Below are 21838 nucleotides of genomic sequence, written 5' to 3' on the forward strand. Positions count from 1 at the left end.
AAGCTTGTAGTGTTGTTTGAGTCAAATCATAAACGGTTAGCTAGCGAAATTCTAGAACAGGTGGAGGAGAAGGAATTATTGAGAGCGAGCGAAATTACACGTGCTAATCGCGGCATACTTAATGAGTTAATTTGCAAGTATTGCAGAAAAGGTAGGTTTAGGTGAATAAATTATGTTACACTGTCGCAATTTGTTGCTAACGTTACTGATAGCTATGTCATTAACGCAACTTTGTTACCTAGCTACGTTAGCTAGTTAAAGTTGTTGTTCTTTGTATTGAGCTAGCAAGGTAATATTTGCTAGGCAGCCGACTAGCTTAGTAAGATAGCAAACTAGCTAACAACGTTAAATAGCTAGCTTGTTTAATAAAAAGCTAACAAACACAATTGACATGTAGCTAGCCATCGACTTTATATTATAGTTACGGTAGGTAGCTAGTTAGCTAACGTTAACTATCAAGCTAGTTCAAGTTAGGGTCCGTACTATTCTTCCCGGATAGCACTGATGGTAATAGCTAACGTTAACTGGCATAAGTTATATCTAGGTAGAAAGAACGAGATCTGTGTAGCTAACTAACTTAATCAGAGCGAGAATCATCGGTTTTCCAGTCCTTTGGACTAACTTCAACTGGAATATGGGACCTTCAGCTGATGTTGACATTGAGTGTTTCTGATACAACTGTGTAACATGCCCCTTGGCTCTTAAATTCAGCTTAGACTCTCTCACACCCCTTCATTAAATGAAGCGTTATTAGTGTCACCTTGTGGATGTTGGCTGTGCTTTTCACACATCAAGTATGCGTTTCAGCTGGGTTTCCTGACATGGAGTGGCAGACGCCAGCTGTGTCTGAGAAGTTCCAGAGCCACTTTGGCCGCCGGCCTAGGACAACAGACAGTGGGGACACGGAGCTAGGCAGCACAGAAGGTGAGAACGTCCCCCCTGCTCTGACTTCCTGGCCTGTACTACCACAACACCCATGCTTATTATGCAACATGTCATATAGCTCAGTTCTGAAACACATTTACATTACATTTTAGTCATTTAGCAGACGCTCTTATCCAGAGCGACTTACAGTTGGTGAGTGCACTTATTATTATTATTATTATTTGTATTTTTTTCTTCATTTTTCTTCATTTTTTTTCATCATACTGGTCCCCCATGGGAAACGAACCCACAACCCTGGTGTTGCAAGTGCAATGCTCTACCAACTGAGCTACACAGGACCAAACACCCCCCACACAGCTGTACACACTGTTCTCTATGTTCACCGTGGTGAATAATGTTAGTTACAATGCTGATGGCTGACTAGCTCACATGTTAAATGTGTTATAAAAGTTTGCTTTTTGTTCAGATCGGCCTAGGTGAATATAAATTTGAAATGCCCTAGTTCCAGAGATGCCAGACATTCAGAGAGTTGGAAAATGATTATCAGGTCTAATGAGGTGATTTATCATGTTTATTGGCCTATCGCAATATGCTGTCGTCAGATCAGCCCAAAATCTCAAGGTATGTGTGACTCGCTGGACTTACATTTAAGTCATTTAGCAGACGCTCTTATCCAGAGCGATTTACAGGAACAATTTGGCTGTGGGATTCGAACCAGTGACCTTTAGGTTACTGGCCCAACGCTCTTAACTGCTAGGCTACCTGCCGCCCTACCTACCTTATCGACTTGAGAGCAGTCGATGTGAATGAAAGGAGAAATCCACAGCAGCTTGCTGTTTCTCTCTGCGACTATGTTTGGAACAAGGGGTCGGAGGTCAGCATCCTCTGTTGTTGAGTACAGCCTATTTATAGGCAGGGTGATGTGCTCATGATCCTTGGATGCTCAGGAGATTTACAGGGGTAGTTTATATTCCCTACCGGTGGCTCGGCCTACCTAATTGGGGGATGGGGGGTGGATTGCTAGGACTGGACAGCTAAATGGAAACTCTGAACCCTTGCCCCCTTCTTCTTTGCTGAGTGATACATGTAATGCTCACAGATTAGATGCACCCGATGGGGTTTAAATGAGAACATCATTTTGGAAGTACTAGGACTGGAGGTGTACAGTGGGGAAAAAAAGTATTTAGTCAGCCACCAATTGTGCAAGTTCTCCCACTTAAAAAGATGAGAGAGGCCTGTAATTTTCATCATATGTACACGTCAACTATGACAGACAAAATGAGAAAAGAAATTCCAGAAAATCACATTGTAGGATTTTTTATGAATTTATTTGCAAATTATGGTGGAAAATAAGTATTTGGTCAATAACAAAAGTTTCTCAATACTTTGTTATATACCCTTTGTTGGCAATGACACAGGTCAAACGTTTTCTGTAAGTCTTCACAAGGTTTTCACACACTGTTGCTGGTATTTTGGCCCATTCCTCCATGCAGATCTCCTCTAGAGCAGTGATGTTTTGGGGCTGTCGCTGGGCAACACGGATTTTCAACTCCCTCCAAAGATTTTCTATGGGGTTGAGATCTGGAGACTGGCTAGGCCACTCCAGGACCTTGAAATGCTTCTTACGAAGCCACTCCTTCGTTGCCCGGGCGGTGTGTTTGGGATCATTGTCATGCTGAAAGACCCAGCCACGTTTCATCTTCAATGCCCTTGCTGATGGAAGGAGGTTTTCACTCAAAATCTCACGATACATGGCCCCATTCATTCTTTCCTTTACACGGATCAGTCGTCCTGGTCCCTTTGCAGAAAAACAGCCCCAAAGCATGATGTTTCCACACCCATGCTTCATAGTAGGTATGGTGTTCTTTGGATGCAACTCAGCATTCTTTGTACTCCAAACACGACGAGTTGAGTTTTTACCAAAAAGTTATATTTTGGTTTCATCTGACCATATGACATTCTCCCAATCCTCTTCTGGATCAACCAAATGCACTCTAGCAAACTTCAGATGGGCCTGGACATGTACTGGCTTAAGCAGGGGGACACAGCAGGATTTGAGTCCCTGGCGGCGCAGTGTGTTACTGATGGTAGGCTTTGTTACTTTGGTCCCAGCTCTCTGCAGGTCATTCACTAGGTCCCCCCGTGTGGTTCTGGGATTTTTGCTCACCGTTCTTGTGATCATTTTGACCCCACGGGGTGAGATCTTGCGTGGAGCCCCAGATCGAGGGAGATTATCAGTGGTGTTGTATGTCTTCCATTTCCTAATAATTGCTCCCACAGTTGATTTCTTCAAACCAAGCTGCTTACCTATTGCAGATTCAGTCTTCCCAGCCTGGTGCAGGTCTACAATTTTGTTTCTGGTGTCCTTTGACAGCTCTTTGGTCTTGGCCATAGTGGAGTTTGGAGTGTGACTGTTTGAGGTTGTGGACAGGTGTATTTTATACTGATAACAAGTTCAAACAGGTGCCATTAATACAGGTAACGAGTGGAGGACAGAGGAGCCTCTTAAAGAAGAAGTTACAGGTCTGTGAGAGCCAGAAATCTTGCTTGTTTGTAGGTGACCAAATACTTATTTTCCACCATAATTTGCAAATAAATTCATTAAAAATCCTACAATGTGATTTTCTGGATTTTTTTTCCTCAATTTGTCTGTCATAGTTGACATGTACCTATGATGAAAATTACAGGCATCTCTCATCTTTTTAAGTGGGAGAACTTGCACAATTGGTGGCTGACTAAATACTTTTTTTCCCCACTGTATGTACTATCCGTATGCCCTACTGAAGGTGAGACTGGAGTGCTTTAGTATTAGTAGTCTGTGTTTGCCTGTGGTAAGCCTATTTGTGATTCTATCGTTTTTTCTAGTAGTTGGGTGTGTCCATTGAAAACCATTGTAATCGCGCCATGCCATCTGCATTCACAATTGAAGACTAAAAGGAGAATTGCAGTTAACGAGACACTACTATTTGGGCCCAACTGTCAAGCAAGCTAGTGCCACTGATACACTGGCGCTGTAACTGATAACAGTGCTTAGCAACATGAGTCCTGACTCCTTCTTCAACTCCCTTACTCCAGTCTAAACTGTCAAAGGAGAGGGTCAGGGTGGACATGGTGTAGTGTCAGAGAGTTCAAAGGTCAGTCTGACAGGTCATCCTTCATAGGCACTGATGTGTTGTTGTTTTTGGGGCCCTGGATGAAGTAGTTTGTTCTTTGAACACAGCTTATTGTATCCTACTTTCCAATTGTGTATTTCTATTTGTGATACATTTATGTTGCGGTCACAGTTAGTCTGGTACTGCTGGAGTAGCATTTTATATTACATCTTTGCCAAATTAGGTTTTGAGTGAGCTTACAAACCATTACCTGCTGGAGAATTAACTCTCAACTGCAATTCCACATAGGCCTAGTTTGTTCTCCCTCAGAGCATCAGAGCAGTTTGGACTCGTCCTAGCCAGACATACTCATGAATCAGTCGAGCCTCAAGGTCACCTGAACATTTCATTTGAAGAATGTTTTCACTGGAAGAGTCTCTGTCTTTGCCAGTTCCTTCCTGTTGTGTGCTCACTAATTCTTATTTTCCCCTGCCGTTGCTAAGCACGGCTCTGTCCAAAATGAGACGTCTCATTTTGGGGGAGGTTTTTAGTCTCGCTTTTGGGGTGTACTCGTGTGACGTGCACGGGACTGTGGGAGAGGTCTAGGTGTTTAAATAAGCAGCCGGCACAGATCACTCTGTAACCTGAGTGGGGCTATAAATACCCCTAACCTTTCCTGCCTGTGTCTGTTTGTGTGTGGTTGCTCCGAGCGCTTTACAGGGCGGCCTGGCTTGGTTATTCTCTAGGACAATACTCCCTGCTGTACAAGGCCTTCTTGTCCGCGACACTACACTGCTGTCAGCCTAGAACCTTCGAGCCTCCATAAAAATGCATTGGAAGGAATTCGGCATCAGCATTAAACATCTTGCTGCTGCAGCTCACCCCTTCCGCTGGGCTGTTAAAAAATGTCACGGCTAATAACACGTTTCTCCCAGTGTCGGAGTGAGTGCCAGGTGAGCAGGGCTCTCTGTTTCTCTTTAAATAGCTGTTATGAAATAGGGCTTGTGTATGGAGTCTGCTGTTAGCTGTCACACAGGCCTAGTTGTTGTTTTTACTAGTTTCCAGTGCTTTAAACGCAGAGGTTTCTTCATTTGAAAACTGATGTGTCTAACTGTTTCCATTTCAAAATATAGCTTAGTAGCCATTATGACACAATCAAAATGGGGTGCTTCTTTGGTGTGTAGTCTCATGATTTGAGGTTAGTCTATTTGCCTGTCTGTTCTTGCATGTGTTAAGGGTTTCTTGGTTCGTGAATGAATGGTCTTTCTGTTGGCAATGAATAAAAGCACTTACTAGGTCAGTCAGTACTAGTGGTGTTACCTGACAGGCAAAGTGGGCCACCCACTGACCCCAGTCACGGTGTGTAGTATGCTTCACATCACCACCTGAAAATAGTGTGGGTGGTAGTGCGGTACGTACAGCATACCAACTCTCTAAAGGAATCTTAAGCCAGAGATTGTTTGGAGAAAGGAAGAGTTTTACTCTGTTTTCAAGACCGTTCACTGAATTCAATGCTACCCGAGTGGCAGTTTTGTTCACCACTTCCCAGTGAAAGCAAAGTACCTTTTATTGTTACTCAATGGATGCTGCTTAAAATTCTTACCCAAATCTAACGGTTCCTTTCTCTTACCCCCTCCAGATTTCTGCAGTTCCAGCAGCAGCCCCTCGTTCCAGCCCATCCGCAGTCAGATTCCCATCCCCACTGCCCATGTCATGCCGTCCACGGCCGGACCACCGGCCTCCAAGCCCCAGCCCCATTCCCAAGACGATTCCCAGGCTTCTGCCGAGGCACACAGGCCGCCCTCGGGCTCCCGAACCTCCAGTGGAACCTCCAGCTCTAAGTCGTCCTCCCTCTCCAAATCAGCCTCTTCCCCCAACCTGGACATGGCACAAGGCGGCATGGGGGGAGCCGACCCCGCCGGGCCCAAGACAGACTGCCTGAGCCGCTACCGCAGCCTCGTGAACGGACTAGACCATTCGCTGTTCCCCTCTGGGGACCAGTCTTGCATGGATGAGGGCCAGAGGTTCGACATGCCCACCATGGAGCCCACAATGAACCAATCTGCTCTGCTAGCGGGCTACTGCCCCGACGTCCAACTCAGGCTCCAGATGACCAGCCTGGGGGAGACTCCCGAGTGCAGCGGGGAGGCCTACAGGGTAGCCATGGCAGCCATGGAGCACTCGTACAAGGCTCTCCCCGAGGCCAGGCCGGGGGTCCCCGGAGCTCCAGACCCCTACAGCCAGAGGAGCAGCCAGCCCGGTGGAACTGGGGCTGGGTCAGCCGGTGTGTACCCCAGCTCTCTGTATCTGCAGACCCAGGCTCTGTTGAGGGAGGCCAAGGCCTATGAGCCCATGCTGCAGGAGAGATGCAGAGAGCTGCCCAGCTGGCAGCAGCAACAGCAGCACAAGCAGCAGCTGGAGAGTCTCCGCTTGCAAGTGGAGCAGATGCAGGTGAGCTGAGCATTTAGACCTGAGAACAGCTAGTGTAAGACTGACCCATTTTATACACATGTATACTGAATAAAAATATAAACGCAACATGCAACAATTTCAACGGTTTTACTGAGTTACAGTTCATATAAGGAAATCAGTCAATTTAAATAAATTCATTAGGCCCTAATCTATGGATTTCACATGACTGGGCAGGGGCGCAGCCATGGGTGGGCCTGGGAGGGCATAGGTAGAAATACTCCTCAGTTTCATCAGCTGTCCGGGTGGCTGGTCTCAGGTGAAGAAGCTGGATGTGGAGGTCCTGGGCTGGCGTGGTTACACTTCGTCTGCGGTTGTGAGGCCGGTTGGACATACTCCCAAATTCTCTAAAATTATGTTATGGTAGAGAAATGAACATACAATTCTCTGCCAAAAGCTCTGGTGGACATTCCTACAGTCAGCATGCCAATTGCCCACTCCCTCAAAACTTGAGACATCTGTGGCATTGTGTTGTGTGACAAAACTGCACATTTTAGTGGCCTTTTATTGTCCCCAACACAAGGTGCACCTGTGTAATGATCATGGCGTTTAATCAGCTTCTTGATATGCCACACCTGTCAGGTGGATGGATTATCTTGTATAGGAGAAATGCTCACTAACAGGGATGTAAACACATTTTTGCCCAACATTTGAGAGAAATGAGCTTTCTGTGCATATGGAACATTTCTGGTATCTTTTATTTCAGCTCATGAAACATGGGACCAACACTTTATATGTTGCGTTTATATTTTTGTTCAGTATAGTTCTCAAAATGCCCATATTAGGACAACAGAAATGTTTTTGAGTGAGGAAAGTGGTTGCCAAAGTTAGAGAAGATGGCCTCTTTGGTTATAAGGCGGTTAGGTATTCTTTATAGTTGAGTCGGACATGTCCAATACGTCCTGTGTATGCAGATGATTACTGCTGGAGTGGGCCAGTACTCCGCTCTCTACTCCACCCCCTCCATGCCACCAGAGACCAGTAAATGGGACGCAGTGATCAAAGCCAACGAGAGCATTCTGAAGGAGAAGGAGCTCGTCATAGAGAGGTACACACCTATTACTTCAGATTGAAAGGCTAACCAAACTCAACAAAAAAAATCAGGTGATCGACTCTGAGGGATAATCCCCCAAAAACGTATACTTGTGACTATCCAGGAATATAAGGAAGAAGGAGTACCCGGTGCCTGCATAGATCTGTGTTTCTTTGGGACGAACAGGCTTACGTTCTGGCAGAGCACGCCTTTATCAGAGCCTTGGCTAGGCTGAAAATAAACTCTGATCCATGCAGACACTGAGTGTTCCTTTAAAGTGTCCTGGGGTAAGGAATATCTATTTCCCTACCTGAAACAAAATCTTCTTTATACACTTATAGCAGGCTGTATTAGGGGAAGTGTGTGTGTGGTATCTGACCCCATGTCACTGGTGTTTACTCTGGGTTGTATTGTTGTAGACAGAAGCAGCAGATGTCTCAACTGGAGCAGCGGCTGCGGGAGAGCGAGCTGCAGGTCCACGGAGCCCTGCTCGGCCGTGGTGCTCCGTACGGCGACGTGTGTCTGCTCCGACTGCAGGTGAGCTGGACACGCTCGCACATTCTTTCACATTTGTCATTTAGCAGACTCTCTTATCCAGAGCCACACACCCACTTGATGAGCTGAAACTGCACGACCACGGATGACCTCGAAGTCTTTCCTGTGTGTCTTCCAGGAGGCTCAGAGGGAGAATGCCTTCCTGCGGGCCCAGTTTGCAGAGCGTGGTGACTGCGCCGCCCAGGAGAAGGCGGAGGCAGAGCGCCGCCTCGGTGCCGTGGAGGCGGAGACGCGGCGTCTGAACGATACGCTGAGGGAGACCAGCGAGAGGCACGCCGAGGAGATGAAGAAGCAGGAGGAGCGGGTGAGAAGCTGAGCGTCGGGCCATCTGCCACAACATCACACTGCTACATTGATAGTCCAGTTGCTAATTATATAAACGGAATTACTTTTCGAATGACATAAAGTGACAGTTATTTAATGTGATTGGCGTTGCAGTCAGGAATTTTTCTATTCATAAAAAGTGACCGTTATTCCATACTTAACGTTTGTGTGTGTGTGTGTGTAGATACGCAGCCGGGACAAGCACATCAACAGCCTGAAGAAGAAGTGCCAGAAGGAGGCAGAGCAGAACCGAGAGAAGCAGCAGCGCATCGAGACTCTGGAGCGCTACCTAGCTGACCTGCCCACTATGGAGGACTACCAGGGCCAGAGCAAACAGGTAAAAACCAGCACAGACTGCATTACACACACACATACCTTACCCAAGTGAAACTGTCTTGGGATCAGTGTCCAGGGGCAACTGTATCGAGTGAGATTCTTAATTCTGTAAGTATATATTCACGGATCGTGGCTTATATACAGAATGAAGTGTAATCTCACTCAACACAACTACATCCTACCTCATCAAAATGACTCTGGGTGTTACTATGGTCACGTTCCAGGCAGTCTTTTTATTGCTGTCTGGCGATGTTTGTTCACTGTCTCAGGAATCACATTAATAAGATGTATACATCTTCTGATATGCACAGAGCCACCACAAAAGCGACACACGAGCGGGCCCTGAGTTTAGTGCTGACGTACGTGTGTTGTGTGTTTTAGCTGTTGGAGGTGGAGCAGCGGGCGTCCCAGCTGCAGGGCCGGGTCCGAGAGCTGGAGGTGTGTCTGGAGGAGGCTCGCTCACACACCAGGGAGAAGGACACCCAGCTGGAGGAGCAGAGACGCAGGGAGAGGGAGCTGCTCACCACTGTCACCAGGTACACACACACCAATCAAAGCTCGAAGCTATGGTTAGAAAAGAGTAGATGCTCTGAGCTATCCAACCAGGACCAAGTATTTTACTACTACACACAGCTATACACCCATTCTGACATGATCGCATACCAGGTGTGCACACACACTCATTTTAACATCCATGCATACTCCTATAACCTATATTGTTTGTATAATGACCTGTTTGTTAATTAGTTTTGTTGTGTGTGTCAGTTTACAAGAGCGGGTGCAGGAGGGCCTGGAGGACGGGGCAAGGTTACCCTCCCTGGATGTGGAGAAACTCAGAGGGGAGAACAGCAGCCTGAGAGAGGAACAACAGAGACTGAAAAAGGTCAGTCTTTTCATCTTGTTCCTTCTTTCTTGGCCTATTTCAGCTTTTACATTGACATTTCACCTGTACATTCCATTCTGGAATGTTGCTCTGCTTTTTGTCGTTGTCGTCTAGCGCTGGTTCTAAAACGTTCCGCTCTTCTCTTTTTCTCCAGGTCGTGGAGAAGCAGCTGAGGATGATGGAGCAACTGGGCACCCAGATCGTGGTATGTGATACTTATTTAATCTGTTTACATGATATCTCTGAGTAACCTATATGGACTTACTAGCCAAACCCATATCCAACCTCTGACCTGTGTGTATTTGTGTTTCTCTCTGTGTGTAGACCCTGGAGGAGCAGGTGTCTCAGGAGGAGAGCAGCTCTCATGCTCTGAGAGAGGAAGTGTGTTCTAAAGAGCAGGGGCTGCTACAGCTCCGCACAGCAATGAAGGAGGTGAGATGGTAGGACAGGACAACACCACTACTGGAAATAATGCTCTGTTCCATGTTCTGATAGGAGTCATCTTGAGAACCTCAGAGCTCATGTTCTGTCCTAATGCATAAAATGATGAACTGGACAGCAGGTTACATTTCAATACTTATTCATTAACCATGCACATACGTATTGAAATTGTGCTGTAACTGTCCATTTTATTTTACATGGAGTATCTATGACTATTCCCCACCACCCAACTATTTTAGTTGTAGAAGAACTTTGAGTTGAATATGTTGTCTATTATTTCTGTCATTCCTAATGGTGTGTTTTCTGTGTATTCCCAGCTGTCGGCCCAGAACCAGGAACTAATGGAGCAGAACTTGACCCTCCATGAGCGTCTGGAGGACTCGGAGAGGGTGAACCTGGACCGGACGTCCTCCTCGCTGCGGCCTGCCGGGGCCCGCCTCACCCAGCGTCTCCACGGGGAGATGGCCTCATGCCTCTGCGACCTGCGCTCCCTCTGCAACGTCCTGACCCAGCGGTCACAGGGCCGAGACCCCAACCTCTCGCTGCTGCTTGGCATTACATGTGAGGGATGACCACTGCGCCGCTACAGGATTTAGTAGCATTAGCATTTAAAAAGGCTGCTGCTATTTTTCACTTAATCCTGAAACAATTTTAAAATCAGTTATAGCTTGAGTGATGGTAAAAGTCAAAGATGAATGTTTGAACAATTGAAGTGTTGTAGCCACAGAATATTTCCAGCTATATACAAGTGTTGTAATACGTTGTCGTCCTACGTCAGTCATACTTCCAGGTCCTGTCACCTAATCCTTTGAATGAGCTTGACGATTATATCAAAATTCCTGAAAATGTTGGGTTATTTAAGATGTGTGTGTGTGTATATACAATTATATATATTTTTATTTTTGGGATGAATTTACTTCTGCCAGATGCCTTTTTTATGTTTTTATTTTGTGCTGGAAACCATTTGCGCTACATTTTAGCACATTGAACTTTTGTAGGCTTTTTGAATGGTCTTCAAAAAACGACAAGGCTACAAGAAAAACAAAAATCACTTTCATATTGTGTAGTAACTGTGTTTCTTCTTCTCCCCAGCTCCCCCACCCATGGCAGAGCAGGTGGAGGACTGGCTGAGTCCTGAGGTCCTCCAGAGGAAGTTGACTGAAGCCCAGCAGCTGCGTCGTGACGTGGAGGAGCTCCGCACCACCGTCTCAGACCGCTACGCCCAGGACATGGGAGAGAACTGCATTACCCAGTAGCCCCAGCTGCTAGCCTCTCTAAAACAGACTGAACCTGAGACCGACTCGTCATTGGTCAAGCAGTAACCCCATCAGGCTAATGGGGTAAGGCTTCCATATTGGCCTTGCTTCTTCCACTCTCTCCATTGAGTATGAACTGGAATCTCATGTTGGCCCATTGGGGAAGGAATCCTTGACCAGGTCATGCATTTCAGTCAAAGGGCTTACGGTGAAAGAACTGTTCTTAAACCAGTGTGTATTTTGTTTTTATAAATGTTTTACTGATACATTTGTGTCTTTGTGTGTCAGAGGCCCTCCCCTCTTTTTATGACACACATGGATGGGGTTGTTATCTTTTTTCAATAAATAACACTATTTTATTATTTAAATCTTCCCTCTGGGGAAAATTTTTGGATGTGGTTGACAATCAACTGAAAATATTTAAATCTGTTTGTGTGATTCAACCGGGAATGTTACTAACTCACCATTATTTAAAATGGTACATTTGTAGCATTGGACTCTGGCGTGTGGGTGGCTTTTAACAGTGGTAGGGCTAATACTGAAAATACATTCTGTCAGCATTATAACTGAGATATTATTCACAGAGACATCCGTCCCATCTGTACAATTGCACAGTTAAAAAAATAAATAATCTGCAGGTATTTCTCTCAGGTAGTGGGCTTGCTTTGATGTTCAATTGTGCCTTTCTGTGCTTTTGCTGTCGTCACCACGCAAGCCAATATACTACCAGGCAAATTTTCTAGTGGCTTTCTTTCTCAACTTTAACTCTTTTGTTGTTTCAGCCAACAGAGCATCTCCATACATTCCTTAAACATTGCTTCATGGGTTGTCCTCTAAGAAGACGATATGTCATTCACAGCTAGTTATGTGGATAACGGTCTGTGACGATGTGAATTGAAGCCATTTTACACACTCCTTAACTGTATTTGTGGGACTGGTTGTTGTAAAGGGTCTGTTCAGTCTTGCAGAGCAACATACTGTAATCTAACATGTGAGTCCCTGTGCCTACTTTGTCCTTAACATGTCTGTACTTGCAATTGATAGTATTATTTTCTTTCCATCCTCTAATAGCAAGACATGTTTGGTTTCAAATTAATAACTTAACTTATGGATGTCAGTATTTTGTCATTAAAAAATGTGCGACATGACTGGACACTAACCTTTTTTATTTTTATTTTTTTCAGTGTTTGAAGAGCAAAAAACAGTGATTTAATTTATTGATGAAATGTCACATCAAATGCTATCCTTCAGTTGATGAACATCATGACACTAAGTGGGGACAGACATTTGGATGTCTAACATTGTCTAGATGAGACTAATGTGAGTCCTCATTTGAGCTTTAACAAAGTTAGACAAACTTGCCTTATGTCAAATGTTTTGCGAAAATTAAAATGTTTATTTTAATATATTTGTATCCTTAATTGTATTTACATATTTTTTCCCCCCATATGTTGAATTGTAATTTACTTTGTTTGAAAAAACGTACATTTGAGTCAGTGATATGACGTAGATGCACAAAGCAAACCGCATAGTGGGTCAATGTTCCGCAACAGCTAAGAGCATTGAAGCGCGAGGCTAAACGGCTCTGCTGTTTTGGTCCCTTGGCTACCACGTTGTAAGAGCGTGAAGCGATCCCGTGCCCATGTGCAGATACTGAGTGTGACTGAGAGCGAAGTCTTGCTCATCGCAATATCTGCGGTGCTGCTCATGCAACATTATTTAGCTAACTCTACCTTTTTAAGCAGTCATGGTTCAAGGTGAATTGTCTGCATCAGCATCAATAATTATGCAAGTTATTGTATTCCTATGGAATTTAGGATTTTTCCAATGTCATGATGATCCTGAAAAAGATAGTTTTGTAAGTGTTGGCGCCCTCCAGTGCCACATCCCTATCAGAGCTGAATATACATGTTTATGAAAGTAAATATTTTATAACCATGAGAGTGACAGGGCGATTGTTGTTCTCTGTCATTGCGGTGGGGCTGGCCTAGTCCTAAGAAGCAGCGCAGCATTGGGAGTGAGCCCACAGGAGAGGAGTGTCTGGGAATCCTCACTGTAGCAGCGCTGTGGGAACGCACTGATGATGTCATACGCTGGGGTATCTGTCCATCTGAAATTGAGAGGGAGAGAGTTGATATAGATTGCATTGCACAGGACTGAGCTTTCATAATATGTCAACAGACTGGGATGCGACTTTGTTCTGGTACACTGATTTTTCGTTGCTGATCATTTGGACAAATCATGATTCCGCAGATAGGATCATTTGGCCCATAGACTTGCCCAAAACTGGCTGAGAGTTTCTATTTAGAGGAGTGGATACTTGGCTAGTCTCGTTAGTACATTTTCTAGCACGTCTCCCCCCAGAACTTAATTGAGCATCTGAGGCAATTATGCCAGATTATTATTTATTTATACCAAAAAATAGGGGGGTGGATCAGCTTTAATATTGCAAAAAGATTGTGGCTTCTATCAATGTAATTGTCTGCATCATTTCCATATATACTGCTCAAAAAAATAAAGGGAACACTTAAACAACACAATGTAACTCCAAGTCAATCACACTTCTGTGAAATCAAACTGTCCACTTAGGAAGCAACACTGATTGACAATAAATTTCACATGCTGTTGTGCAAATGGAATAGACAACAGGTGGAAATTATAGGCAATTAGCAAGACACCCCCAATAAAGGACTGGTTCTGCAAGTGGTGACCACAGACCACTTCTCAGTTCCTATGCTTCCTGGTTGATGTTTTGGTCACTTTTGAATGCTGGCAGTGCTTTCACTCTAGTGGTAGCATGAAACGGAATCTACAACCCACACAAGTGGCTCAGGTAGTGCAGCTCATCCAGGATGGCACATCAATGCGAGCTGTGGCAAGAAGGTTTACTGTGTCTGTCAGCGTAGTGTCCAGAGCATGGAGGCACTACCAGGAGACAGGCCAGTACATCAGGAGACGTGGAGGAGGCCGTAAGAGGGCAACAACCCAGCAGCAGGACCACTACCTCCGCCTTTGTGCAAGGAGGAGCACTGCCAGAGCCCTGCAAAATGACCTCCAGCAGGCCACAAATGTGCATGTGCATGTGTCTTCTCAAACGGTCAGAAACAGACTCCATGAGGGCCCGACGTCCACAGGTGGGGGTTGTGCTTACAGCAGGACGTTTGGCATTTGCCAGAGAACACCAAGATTGGCAAATTCGCCACTGGCGCCCTGTGCTCTTCACAGATGAAAGCAGGTTCACACTGAGCACATGTGACAGACGTAACAGAGTCTGGAGACGCCGTGGAGAACGTTCTGCTGCCTGCAACATTCTCCAGCATGACCGGTTTGGCGGTGGGTCAGTCATGGTGTGGGGTGGCATTTCTTTGGGGGGCCGCACAGCCCTCCATGTGCTCGCCAGAGGTACCCTGACTGACATTAGGTACCGAGATGAGATCCTCAGACCCCTTGTGAGACCATATGCTGGTGCGGTTGGCCCTGGGTTCCTCCTAATGCAAGACAATGCTAGACCTCATGTGGCTGGAGTGTGTCAGCAGTTCCTGCAAGAGGAAGGCATTGATGCTATGGACTGGCCCGCCCGTTCCCCAGACCTGAATCCAATTGAGCACATCTGGGACATCATGTCTCGCTCCATCCACCAACGCCACGTTGCACCACAGACTGTCAAGGAGTTGGCGGATGCTTTAGTCCAGGTCTGGGAGGAGATCCCTCAGGAGACCATCCACCACCTCATCAGGAGCATGCCCAGGCGTTGTAGGGAGGTCATACAGGCACGTGGAGGCCACACACACTACTGAGCCTCATATTGACTTGTTTTAAGGACATTACATAAAAGTTGGATCAGCCTGTAGTGTGGTTTTCCACTTTAATTTTGAGGGTGACTCCAAATCCAGACCTCCATGGGTTGATATTTGATTTCCATTGATAATTTTTGTGTGATTTTGTTGTCAGCACATTCAACTATGTAAAGAAAAAAGTATTTAATAAGATTATTTCATTCATTCAGATCTAGGATGTGTTATTTTAGTGTTCCCTTTATTTTTTTGAGCAGTGTATATAATCTTAAATATATATATTATATAGTACCAGTCAAAGGTTTGGACACACCTACTCATTCAAGGGATTTTCTTGATTTTTTTTTACATTGTACAATAATAGTGAAGACATAAACTATGAAATAACACATATGGAATCTTGTAGTAACCAAAACAGTGTTAAACAAATCAAAATATTTTATATTTGAGATTCTTCAAATAGCCACCCTTTGCCTTGATGACTGCTTTGCACACTTGGCTTTCTCTCAACCAGCTTCACCTGGAATGCTTTTCCAACGGTCTTGAAGGAGTTCCCATATGCTGAGCACTTGTTGGCTGCTTTTCCTTCACTCTGCCGTCCGACTCATCCCAAACCATCTCAATTGGGTTGAGGTCGGCCGATTGTGAAGCCCAGGTCATCTGATGCAGCACTCCATCACTCTCCTTCTTGGTAAAATAGCCCTTACACAGCCTGGAGGTCTGTTTTGGGTCATTGTCCTGTTGAAAAACAAATGATAGCCCCACTAAGCCCAAACCAGATGGGATGGCGTATCGCTGCAGAATGCTGTGGTAGCAATGCTGGTTAAGTGTGCCTTGAATTCTAAATAAATCACAGACGGTGTCACCAGCAAAGCACCCATACACCTCCTCCTCCTCCATGCTTTACGGTGGGAAATACACATGGAGACTCCAGACCAATGGACAAATTTCCACCGGTCTAATGTCTATTGCTCGTGATTCTTGGCCCAAGCAAGTCTCTTCTTATTATTGGTGTCCTTTAATAGTGGTTTCTTTGCAGCAATTTGACCATGAAGGCCTGATTCACAGTTGATGTTGAGATGTGTCTGTTACTTGAACTCTGAAGCATTTATTTGGACTGCAATTTCTGAGGCTGGTAACGCTAATGAACTTATCCTCTGCAGCAGAGGTAACTCTGGGTCTTCCATTCCTGTGGCAGTCCTCATGAGAGCCAGTTTCATCATAGCGCTTGATGGTTTTTGCGACTGCACTTCAAGAAACGTTCAAAGTTCTTAATTTTCCGTATTAACTGACCTTCATGTCTTAAAGTAATGATGGACTGTCGTTTCTCTTTGCTTATTTGAGCTGTTCTTGCCATAATATGGACTTGGTCTTTTACCAAATAGGGCTATCTTCTGTATAGGATTGAGGTCAGGGATTTGTGATGGCCACTCCAATACCTTGACTTTGTTGTCCTTAAGCCATTTTGCCACAACTTTGGAAATATGCTTGGGGTCATTGTCCATTTGGAAGACCCATTTGCGACCAAGCTTTAACTTCCTGACTGATGTCTTGAGGTTTTGCTTCGATATATCCACATAATTTTCCTTCCTCATGACGCCATCTATTTTGTGAAGTGCACCAGTCCCTCCTGCAGCAAAGCACCCCCACAGCATGATGCTGCCACCCCCGTGCTTCACGGTTGGGATGGTGTTCTTCGGCTTGCAAGCTACCCCCTTTTTCCTCCATACATAACGATGGTCATTATGGCCAAACAGTTCTATTTTTGTTTCATCAGACCAGAGGACATTTCTCCAAAAAGTACGATCTTTGTCCCCATGTGCAGTTGCAAAGCTTTTTTTATGGTGGTTTTGGAGCAATGGCTTCTTCCTTGCTGAGTGGCCTTTCAGGTTATGTCGATATAGGACTTGTTTTACTGTGGATATAGATACTTTTGTACCTGTTTCCTCCAGCATCTTCACAAGGTCCTTTGCTGTTGTTCTGGGATTGATTTGCACTTTTTGCACCAAAGTACGTTCATCTCTAGGAGACAGAACGCGTCTCCTTCCTGAGCGGTATGACGGCTGCGTGGTCCCATGGTGTTTATACTTGCGTACTATTGTTTGTACAGATGAACGTGGTACCTTCAGGCGTTTGGAAATTGCTCCCAAGTATGAACCAGACATATGGAGGTCTACAATATATTTTGATATGGAGGTCTGATTTCTTTTGATTTTCCCGTGATGTCAAGCAAAGAGGCACTGAGTTTGAAGGTAGGCCTTGAAATACATCCACAGGTACGCCTCCAATTGACTCAAATTATGTCAATTTGCCTATCAGAAGCTTCTAAAGCCATGACATCATTTTCTGGAATTGTCCAAGCTGTTTAAAGGCACAGTCAACTTAGTGTATGTAAACTTCTGACCCACTGGAATTGTGATACAGTGAATTATAAGTAAAATAATCTTTCTAAACAATTGTTGGAAAAATTACTTGTGTCATGCACAAAGTAGATGTCCTAACCGACTTGCCAAAACTATAGTTTGTTAACAAGAAATTTGTAGAGTGGTTGAAAAACAAGTTTTAATGACTCCAACCTAAGTGTATGTAAACTTCCGACTTCAACTGTATATATAACATACTGTTAGTTGCAAGAATTTTGTATAATAATTTAAATAGGAAAAACTCGAAGTTTTGAATCTGGCGTTGTTTTGTCTATCAGTTCATAAACCATGTGCCATGGAATTGGTACATCGAGAATCTCTTCCCAACTATTTTGCAATCTGTATGGCACAGCTGTCAATTTTTTGGTCTTTAAATGAAACTAGTATACTTTTCTATTTATCACCATTTTCTTTAACCAATTTTGGTCTTGAATGCAGGGCTGACAGACAAGATCCTTATTTTCTCCCCCTTCCACTTGCCTCTTCCATTTTTGCAGTATGCAAGATTTTAGTTCTGGGTGTCCGAGATTAACATGACCCAAAAGTCACTGTGACTGAGATTAAGTACTGTGAACCTGATGGACTTCCTGGGCAAAATACTCTGCACAGCATTTTGTGGTAATGGCTCCCAACCCACCTGTGCTTGTCCAGATACTGGCGCAGGTGACCTATGGTCTCAGAGAAGCGCATTTTCATGACGTAGGTGTGCTCGCCATCCTCTGACTTCACCCTCAGTGTGGTGACATCACGGGCCGTGGTGGGGGGATCAGTCTCATGCAACTCCAACCTGAGTTAGAGTAGAGAGAACAGGTTAATAACCCACATTGGCAAATGTGTGTCCCTCTTCCTGGGTCTCCTCTGTCACCAGGGCCCACAAGGCCCCCTAGTGGTGGAAGTGAAAGAGTTTTGTGAATAGTTCTAGATAGTGTACCTGCATACCTCTCTTTCATGGCCTGTAGCACTGGTGTGTCTATGAGGGTCACAGCATGGCTGTTTGGAGCATCAGAAGAGCCCTAAACTCAAGACACAGACATTTACTAACATATAGTACTCATGTCCATCATCTTCAGGTACAAGCAGAAACATGCAAAAGATCGGTCTCACCTGTAGACTGGCTTTCAGTGAGTCCCTGATGTCAATCACTCTACCAGCCTTCACTACGACCTTGGGAAGCCTGTTCAGGAACTGGTCCATTGTCAGTTTTCTGTCTGTGGGCAAATCAATGTTCAAGTCAGAGCAAAAGAGGCTTGGGGTGAATCTCAAGTGATACACGTATAGTTGAACCAACTTCAAATGTGAATTTCAATTGTATTTCTTTGATTCCTTGCGTTCTCTCTCCTCAAAACACATTGGAGAAGATCTAAGGTTCCTCGCCATCTCATGCATTTTCAGGAAGAGGAGAGAGGACTCGAGCAATCCAAGAAATACTATTGAGATTCCACCTTTGAAGTTGGTTCAACTAGTTTGTGAAGTGTAGCACATGTTTTGGAGAACAAATTGAAGTGATACTGAGAGGACCGACCGGGTATCTGAGAGAGTGTACAGTAGGCGTGTCCTAAGCTGTCTGTTGATTTCTCCCCCTCTGTGCCTCCAACAACAGCCTGCCCCTTCCCAGGGAACTCCGCCCACGGTCGCCTCTCTTTGAACTCCTCCTCTCGCCTGTCGTGAACCTGTGAACACCAAAAGAGGAAGTCCCACTACTCACCACAAAACAAAAACAGGAAATATGTTGTCCATGTCGTCAGTTTTCTTACCGTAAGCACATTTGAAATTCACACATGCACACACACACCTGAAAGGGCACCCCATCTGCAAACCTGTCCTGTAGCTCAGAAGGGAAGTATCCGTCCATCAGGTCTTGCATGCACTGCTGTTAAAGTCATTAGCGGCTGGGTGTCAGACACATTGGACTGAGATACAAACTGAGCTTTCTGTTCTTAGTTATTCTGTCTGCTACAATCTGAGAGAGAGTCAATATATGGAAACATTGAAATCAAATAATCTTCAGTGAATATGTATCTAAAGTCATGCCTGGTTTAAATATCTAGTCTAAGTTTCAGTGCCTGGTTAGGTGTGTTGTACTCTCTCGTAATAGCCTTAACAGTAGCTGATTTGGTTCTGGGTGCTGAGATTATGTACTGACTAGCCAGTCAGAGTGTAGCGAGTATTCCCTATATAGTCTCTGTCTGTACCTGTGTGCTGGCTTCCTGGTAAGAGCGGAAGGGCCCATTGAACATGAAGATGCCATTGCTGTAGAGCTGCAGTGGGATGAGGTGCTGCTGGGCCAGCTGTGCCCCTCTGGACGTGGCCCTGATGTAGGACTCTCCTTCTCCAGCCAGGATGTTCAACTGCTGGATGTTCTGGAGCACCAGGTCAAAGTTCATCTGGAAGTTCCTCCTGGCCACAGAGGTCTCTGCAAAACACAGGTCACCATAATAAGTGAATGCATAATTAAAGATTTTCTGTTTGAAAACTATCCAGGCATCACATGAGCACAGCTCTTTGAAACTTTACTGGTGCATTGAAACAACATCAAAGTCATGAAAGAAACCTCTCTTTGTTGTTTGGCAGCTGCTTTCTACTGTTGGAAATGACAGTTTGAAAATGTGATTTGATTAGGTTTTACTTCAAGTGTAAATTGAAAGTCAGGCCTATGGTGAGGATTAGAGGGTCACTGAGTACTGGGGCTACCTGTTAAGGAAGGTGTACTGTTACAGCATGTTCAGATAGAAATGTATCATGTAGAAATAATATGATTGTCTGTCAGATAGAATAGGGAATCTTAGCAGCATTGTATTGAATGTGGAGTGTGCAATTTGAAGAGATTAGTATGAAAATGTATGCACTAACTGTAAGTCGCTCTGGATAAGAGCGTCTGCTAAATGACAAATATAAATGTAATGTAGCAGCTCTATTAATAATATTTATATCTGCAACATAAGGTTCAGCACTTAATACCTCCCTGGTTCCTTTACCTGGCTGCCACACCCCTCTCTCGGAGCTCTGGGTCTGCTCAGCTTCCTCTACTTCCTGTTGACTGGCTGTGTCGCACTCCTCTCCGTTCCCCACCCAGATCATGCCGTAGTCGTTCAGAAACCGCTGTGTGGTTTAAAAAAACCACAGAGTTTAAAGAAGAAAAACTTTGCAGTGACATTAGTTAAAGAGGTGAACTAAACTATTTACAACAGACTTAGAGATGACTCAACCACCACAACTCAACTTCTCTGTTGTACTGTATGTAGTAAAGTTCAAGTCTAAATTGGACATGCACTGACTTCATAAGATATATTGTAAATCACACAGACACAGGTTAGTTCTTCTATGGCTTTCAATATAGTGCGGTCAATCCATGTCTGTGCAATGTACCAAACTGTTAGCCGAGGACCCCAAAAAAACATTGCAACAAAAACATTGCACTGTTGTATCACCATGGCGATGATGGTCTTACCTCCATCTCCAATACCTGGCCCTGAAGCCTGTGGCATGTTCTTATGAGATCATCCTCTCTGCTCCTATCACTGTTTTTCTCTAAAAACCACAGAAACAGAATGGTCTTGGTTAACCAAACACGACTTGTTCCATACTCTTAATATATTTTATTTTAACTTAACAGAGATGAGAGAGAGATGACAGAGAGGTAGAGTACACTGTATAGGCCTATATGGGGCTGTATTTCTATAAAGACATGAATACTAGGTCTACATGTGTTGTGACTGGAGCTCTGTGGTTCCAGAGCTGTATGAGATGTACGGTAGGCTGAAATAACTACCTTTTGACTTCTGAAGAAGCTTCACTTTCTCCTCCAGAACTGTAATAATTTTTTCCTTCAAATAGAAAATAACTAAATTAACAAAGATATGTTGTCAAGTCAAGAGCTTGGTCTGTATGTATATCAATGTTTTGGCATGTACTTCATGGATAGAATACTAGCTGGATGTGTATAGACCAGTACTGCCTTTAGTCTCTGTTTTCAGTGTTGGGGAAGCTACTATGAAAATATAGTTTACCAAGCTACCAATTACTTCACACTGGATGAATTTGAGCTACAGTAAAGCTACCCTTAAGAGAAATATAGTTTGTTTAACTAAAGCTACTTTGAAAAAGTAGTTCACCACATCAAAACTGCCTTGTAAAAAGGTATTATATCTAAGTCTGAAAAGTCATAATTGTACTGGGTTTAAAAAGATATACAGTGCATGCGGAAAGTATTCAGTCACCTTGCCTTTTCCACATTTTGTAACATTACAGCCTTATTCTAAAATTGATTTAATCGTTTTTTCCCCCATCAAACTACACACAATACCCATAATAATAAATCAAAAACAGGTTTTTAGAAATTGCAGCAAA

The 21838-nt window shown here is 44.4% G+C and overlaps 2 protein-coding genes across 10 annotated transcripts in view; one reads left to right on the forward strand and one right to left on the reverse strand.

Moving 5' to 3' along the window:
• LOC121560015 (centrosomal protein of 85 kDa) lies at nt 1–12678 on the forward strand. Of its 5 annotated transcripts, none has more exons than XM_041873065.2 (13): nt 1–151; nt 808–924; nt 5617–6428; nt 7361–7494; nt 7899–8016; nt 8153–8338; nt 8543–8695; nt 9076–9230; nt 9460–9577; nt 9732–9782; nt 9902–10009; nt 10336–10579; nt 11111–12678. In XM_041873065.2, the coding sequence occupies exons 2-13, from the start codon at nt 822–824 to the stop codon at nt 11272–11274; spliced, it is 2346 nt and encodes a 781-aa protein (XP_041728999.2). In that variant the 5' UTR covers nt 1–151; nt 808–821; the 3' UTR covers nt 11275–12678. The 5 variants fall into 5 exon arrangements, with proteins under 5 accessions (XP_041728999.2, XP_041729000.2, XP_041729001.2 ...); XM_041873066.2 differs by lacking the exon at nt 1–151 and adding an exon at nt 199–426; XM_041873067.2 differs by lacking the exon at nt 1–151 and adding an exon at nt 456–507.
• Nucleotides 11908–21838, reverse strand: part of LOC121560017 (UBX domain-containing protein 11-like) — a 22539-nt gene continuing 12608 nt past the window's right edge. For 3 of the 5 annotated variants that reach the window (XM_045215024.1, XM_041873075.2, XM_045215025.1), the window contains 10 exons: nt 21261–21315; nt 20940–21019; nt 20467–20590; nt 19684–19904; nt 19284–19361; nt 19014–19161; nt 18596–18699; nt 18431–18504; nt 18129–18278; nt 11908–13384 (listed from right to left, as the gene is read on the reverse strand). In XM_045215024.1, the coding sequence (XP_045070959.1) occupies nt 13243–13384; nt 18129–18278; nt 18431–18504; nt 18596–18699; nt 19014–19161; nt 19284–19361; nt 19684–19904; nt 20467–20590; nt 20940–21019; nt 21261–21315 (1176 nt within the window). In that variant the 3' untranslated portion in view covers nt 11908–13242. Of the gene's footprint in view, nt 13385–18128; nt 18279–18422; nt 18505–18595; nt 18700–19013; nt 19162–19283; nt 19362–19683; nt 19905–20466; nt 20591–20939; nt 21020–21260; nt 21316–21838 lie in introns of those variants that run through there. The other 2 variants (XM_045215023.1, XM_041873070.2) reach the window with 2 other exon arrangements.

The sequence above is a fragment of the Coregonus clupeaformis genome, unplaced genomic scaffold, assembly GCF_020615455.1.
Source record: "Coregonus clupeaformis isolate EN_2021a unplaced genomic scaffold, ASM2061545v1 scaf0356, whole genome shotgun sequence".
NCBI lineage: Eukaryota > Metazoa > Chordata > Actinopteri > Salmoniformes > Salmonidae > Coregonus > Coregonus clupeaformis.